Source organism: Pinus tabuliformis, chromosome 4_2 (genome assembly GCF_031772625.1).
Source record: "Pinus tabuliformis cultivar Carrire ecotype Pingquan chromosome 4_2, CPIR1, whole genome shotgun sequence".
NCBI classification, from domain to species: domain Eukaryota; kingdom Viridiplantae; phylum Streptophyta; class Pinopsida; order Pinales; family Pinaceae; genus Pinus; species Pinus tabuliformis.
Window position 1 is genome coordinate 893,276,885 of NC_142304.1, and position 5,138 is coordinate 893,282,022.

General features: G+C 36.7%; 1 protein-coding gene across 1 annotated transcript; it reads right to left on the reverse strand.

Annotated features, from left to right (window-relative positions):
- Positions 1–3,063: 3,063 nt before the first annotated feature.
- On the reverse strand, positions 3,064–5,138 carry LOC149172575 (ATP-dependent 6-phosphofructokinase 2-like). The gene is made up of 2 exons (XM_089424343.1): positions 4,952–5,138; positions 3,064–4,754 (listed from the first exon to the last, which is right to left on the reverse strand). Exons 1-2 carry the CDS (start codon positions 4,960–4,962, stop codon positions 3,368–3,370), a joined length of 1,398 nt encoding a protein of 465 aa, XP_089280469.1. The 5' UTR covers positions 4,963–5,138; the 3' UTR covers positions 3,064–3,367.

A 5,138-nucleotide genomic window follows, 5' to 3' on the forward strand; every position in this document is an offset into this window, starting at 1 on the left:
AACCCTTAAGGGGTATTTAACCTAGACCACTTTGTTTACTTAAATCTCTAAGATCTACTAGGGGAGTCTCCTTTGTGAGGATTATCTCCAACCACATAAAGCACGGGAATAGGAGAGTAGTCCTTGAGTTGACAATGGTAACTCTCCCATTGTTGCTCTCAATCTAGATTACTTAGTGTGACTTTCAACTAAGGTGCTAGACATTGCAGTAACAGAAACCTAGGCTTCTTCAAAACCTGCTCATCATACTTGCATCAGGAAGATATGTTGCAGCACCTCTTCCCTACATTGCTTCATGGCATTCATCCTAGCAAAAATGGCTAACAACAAATTAGTAATTTCATTAGCAATGCCTTTGTTTCCATCGACCCCACACTAATATTCCTCTATGTGTCACATGTTTCATATTGTTGTTTGAGTGAAATTTCCATCCTTACAGTTATAATGAGCCATTCTTCCCATTGACACTATTTGCACCCCTCAATGATTCTACCCGGTATTTTGTTTTACTAGTACCACTCTCCACATACATGCAAGGAACAAAGCCTACTTTTATACCACACTGGTGCATGCCACCTACGAGGCTGCAATTCAATTCAGAGCACACAACAAAGAAACGAAAGCAAGCATATACAACGCAATCAAACGGCACCAAATTATTTTATTAAAATATGACTTCAAACATTGCATGCAAGATTCAAAAGTTTTTCTGACATTACAAAACCTGAGCCAATACAGCTCACAAAAATATCAAAATGATATGCTTGTCAGTCTATGTTTCATCTGGTTTTACAATGTCTTACCAAATCCCGTTATCTAAGTTTGCTCTTTCTGTATATGAGCCCTTCTTACTTCTTTCTCATTGAAAACCTCTTTGTCCCTCTTATCACCGTGGATGAAAAATATTTTCCTCTTCCTGACTGATTGAGAATGAGAGCCAACTCGTTAAAAAAAATCTCCAAACTACCCAACCAACCTTCTAACCATTAACTATGAAGAATCCTTTGTATAACTACCAAATGTCTACACAAAACCACCTTGAAGACCCTTCATAAATATTCCATAGCGCATTAACCTTATTTTCCACTATGAATTTATACTCTCACAAACCTCACCTTGCACCACCGGCCAACACTAACGAGAATGAATGTCAGCCATGGATCTGGGAGAGGGGATCTTACAGCCAAAACTTCTGCAATCCGGCAAGATGGATGCAAATAAACGAACACAGACAATGGGATAAGCCGTCCTCTCTTCTACATATCACCCACACGGGCTATCCTGCCACCATGTACGCTGCTAACTTACCCAAAAAAAGTGCACAAACAGCCACCAAAAATTCCCCAGGCTTGGAAAGTACAAGGGACGCTCCTTAGCAATATTTCATCAATATATATCTCATTCACCTGGAAAGTACAAGGGATGCTCCTGAGCAATATTTCATCAACATATATCTCATTCACCTGGAAAGTACAGGGATGCTCCTGAGCAATATTTCATCAACACATATCTCACACACCTGGAAAGTACAGGGATGCTCCTGAGCGATATTTCATCAACACATATCTCGTTCACCTGGAAAGTACAAGGGATGCTCCTGAGCAATATTTCATGAACATATATCTCATTCACCACAAAGGTTTCAGTCATAAATCCACAAAAAGGGTAGTACTTGAGTAATAATCTTTCTGAAGAATTACTCTACTGTTCCTCTAATTTTATTGGGAAACATGAAATGCACTATTAAGAATAGTCACTCTATACTGTTCCTCTAATTTTATTGAAAAACATGAAATGCACTATTAAGAATGGAGTTGTCTTTAAAGAGACTTTTTAAAAGTTTTTCAGGTTTACATTGTCAATAGACAAATGCGTTGATTGGTAAAATATTTTGCACCATATTGTTTTATGTTTTGGAAGGGTTATTTGTTTTATATTTTGGAAGGGTTTTTTTGAATATTTTATAGTTAAATTTGTCTTTTTCTTTTTTCAAGGGTATTTATTAAAATAATAAATTTGATAAGAATGAAATTATAAGTTTAATATGTAAACTTTTTCGATGTTAAGCATTTAGAAATGAATTTTAAACAAACAGAAAAAACAAAATCTAACCAAAAATTATTTCATAAGGTTTTAGTCAAAAACTTCCTAATGTAAAATAATTAAACAATATAAACATTTAATATGGAAAAATGTTCTATTAATTAAACAACATAATCATTTAATATGGAAAAATGTTCTATATATTTATCAGTGGACTAGTTCAATGAAAAGGTGAATTTTATAATCTCACTTTGAATCATGGAAAAGGAAGACCCTACAATTACAACAACAGTTTAATGATCTTTGGATCCTCACTCTTAGAAGGAGGATAATGTTATAGTAGATCGGCTCTCAAATGAATTTTTACTTTTGGCTATTTGCATTTGTACTTGTTGAGAATTTTGCAATTGTGTTTTATCGTCAGTATTTTCCTTTAATCTCTTTATTCTTTCCTTTCCAGTGACAAGTTGGTCTTTCTTTTGTCTTTCTTTTTTATGTATGATTATGTATGACTGAAACATATCCTGCATGTTAAGATAAAATATAGATTACAAGGTCAGGTTAGTTGCTATGCAGCCAAAAAATTGAATTTTTAATTTCTATTATAAATACACTAAAATATGTTTTCTTAGAAAAAATAACTAGCTTTATATATATGTAAAACATTTAAAATAAATTTTTATATATGTAAAACATTTAAAATAATTAAATTTATTTTAAATCCAGAGATTAAATATTTAAAATAATTAAACCACATGAAAATTATTTTAAAATCAGATATTAAATATTAAAAAGAATTGATATAAAAAATTATTCATTCAAAATTTTAATCCTTCCTGACGTATAATAAATCAAAATTTTAATGAATTAAATACCAGAAAAAACTCCGGTAAACAACCCCACTCATATAAAAATTTAAACCCGTTGGTAATCTTGTACCATGTTTAAAAAATCAAAAAGAAATACCAACCTTCAACAGAGAAAGCATATATGCAAATATACACCTAATGGAAATGGAACAAGTACAAATTTTAAAGCGCTGCACTTTATTACACATCAAAATATATCTACAACAATATGGGATAGCTGGAACGTACGGCTTCCCACAAAAATCAGGGGCAACTTTATTTATAAATAAAGCAAAAGAGTGCCAGCAGGTTTGATGGCCAACTTTACCGCTTTAAAAGACATAAATTAGAGGAGAAACAGAGATAAAATAGCTAGTAGCCTCTGCGATGAAATATTGAACTGTAAGATTTATAGCTGTAAATTAAAATGGCATGCACCAGACCTGCCAAACAATGCTGAGAAACATCCCTCCTTTCTAGATCTTTCTAGATTCTGGAAGACCAGAAAAGTTTGGCTGGTTGGTTACAGACATCATCCAAGCCCACTTATGATCATTTATATCCACAAATTTCTGAGTAGCGGTCACCCGATCCAATGGAAGGTAGGCATAGATCCCATTTATCATTCCTGCAGCAAAACCTGTATAGCCAGCCATGGCTCCATGGATGGCAGAGTGAGCAAGCAGAGTGCAGTAGATACTATCAGCAGCATTAGCAGGGACTGCTCTGATCATATAAGTTGGATCAATATACTTCAGTGTAAAGAGATCATTGGAGTGATTTTTCTTCCACCAATTCTTCAGCTCATCGCTGAGCCATGGCCCAACATCTGAAAAAATAGGATTCCCATATTCATCCCTCTTTTCCTTCTCCTCAGGGCCCCTAGGAATCAAATGCTGTCCAGCACCCTCTGCAACAACAAGCACAGCATGTCCATTCTCCGCCAACCTATTCTCTAAAAACTCAAATAAGCCCCCTTCTCCTTCCAGATAAAATGGGTTCTCAGGTATAAGGCAGCAGTCCACATCCCTACTACCCAAAGTTGAATGCAGTGCAATGTGTCCAGCATTCTTACCCATCAACTTAACCAGCCCTATTCCATTAGTGGCACTCTCGGCTTCAACATGGGCTGCATCAATAGCACTCTGAGCTGCCTCTGTTGCTGTATGAAAACCAAAGCATCTATCAATGATCCCCACATCATTATCCACAGAACTTGGGATCCCAACAATGGAAACCTTGAGCCTCCTCCTCTTGACTTCTTCAAATATCTTCACTGCACCATTCATGGTCCCATCTCCACCAATGATATACACCTGGTTAAACCCACAGCCCTCAATCCCATCCACTATCTTCTGCAAATCAAAGCCCCCCTTGGAGGTCTCCAGCATTGTCCCCCCTGTTTTGTGCCAATCACTCACCAACTTGGGATACAAAGCCACAGGCTCTGATGAGTAAAAACCACGATAGCCAGCCTTAATCCCTTTGATATCCCTTACTCCATACTGGTACCAGAGACCATCTACCAGCTCTCCTATAACCGTGTTAACGCCGGGACAAATCCTCCCACATGTAACAATGGCAGCACGAACTTCATCAGGACTAAAACATACCTCAGACCGGGGCCCTGCTCTGTGATAGAGCACCTGAGTCTCCATTCTCTGTATATCCACATCAATGTTCTTCATAACCATATCGTCCTCTGTCACAAAAAATCCTTCAATGGGACGAAAATACTGGTTATGCCTAAGAGGATTTGTAAAACTGGGTATGTCCTGGAAGTATTCTCTCAAGTGGGGAGCACCATGAACCTTCTTTTGACCATCAGAATCAGGAGCTTGAGCTCCAGCTATTGATGGCTCCCTTGCAAGATCGCCCATTGCAGATATCAGTAAAGAATGTCACAAAGACAAAAACAGAGTGTATGTATACACTTCAAAGATGATAATTCTGAAAACTATTCTGTCATTCACAGATGGTACGGCTTGATACCAACACAGCCCTCAACATATTATAATAACAGTACCAATGCATCATAGATAAGATCGAAAGAAATTTACAGACGTGTCATCAGATAAGGTCAAAGAAATTGAAGTCCAACACGGGACGACGAGTTGCATCCCAGCTGAGTCAAGCCTGCTGCTGATATTTCGGTTCTAGAAATCAATCATGTTCTGTTCCAGAATTTTATGGCGGAACCATATGAAAGATTTAAGTCTTCCATGGGAGTATATATATCTTTATAAA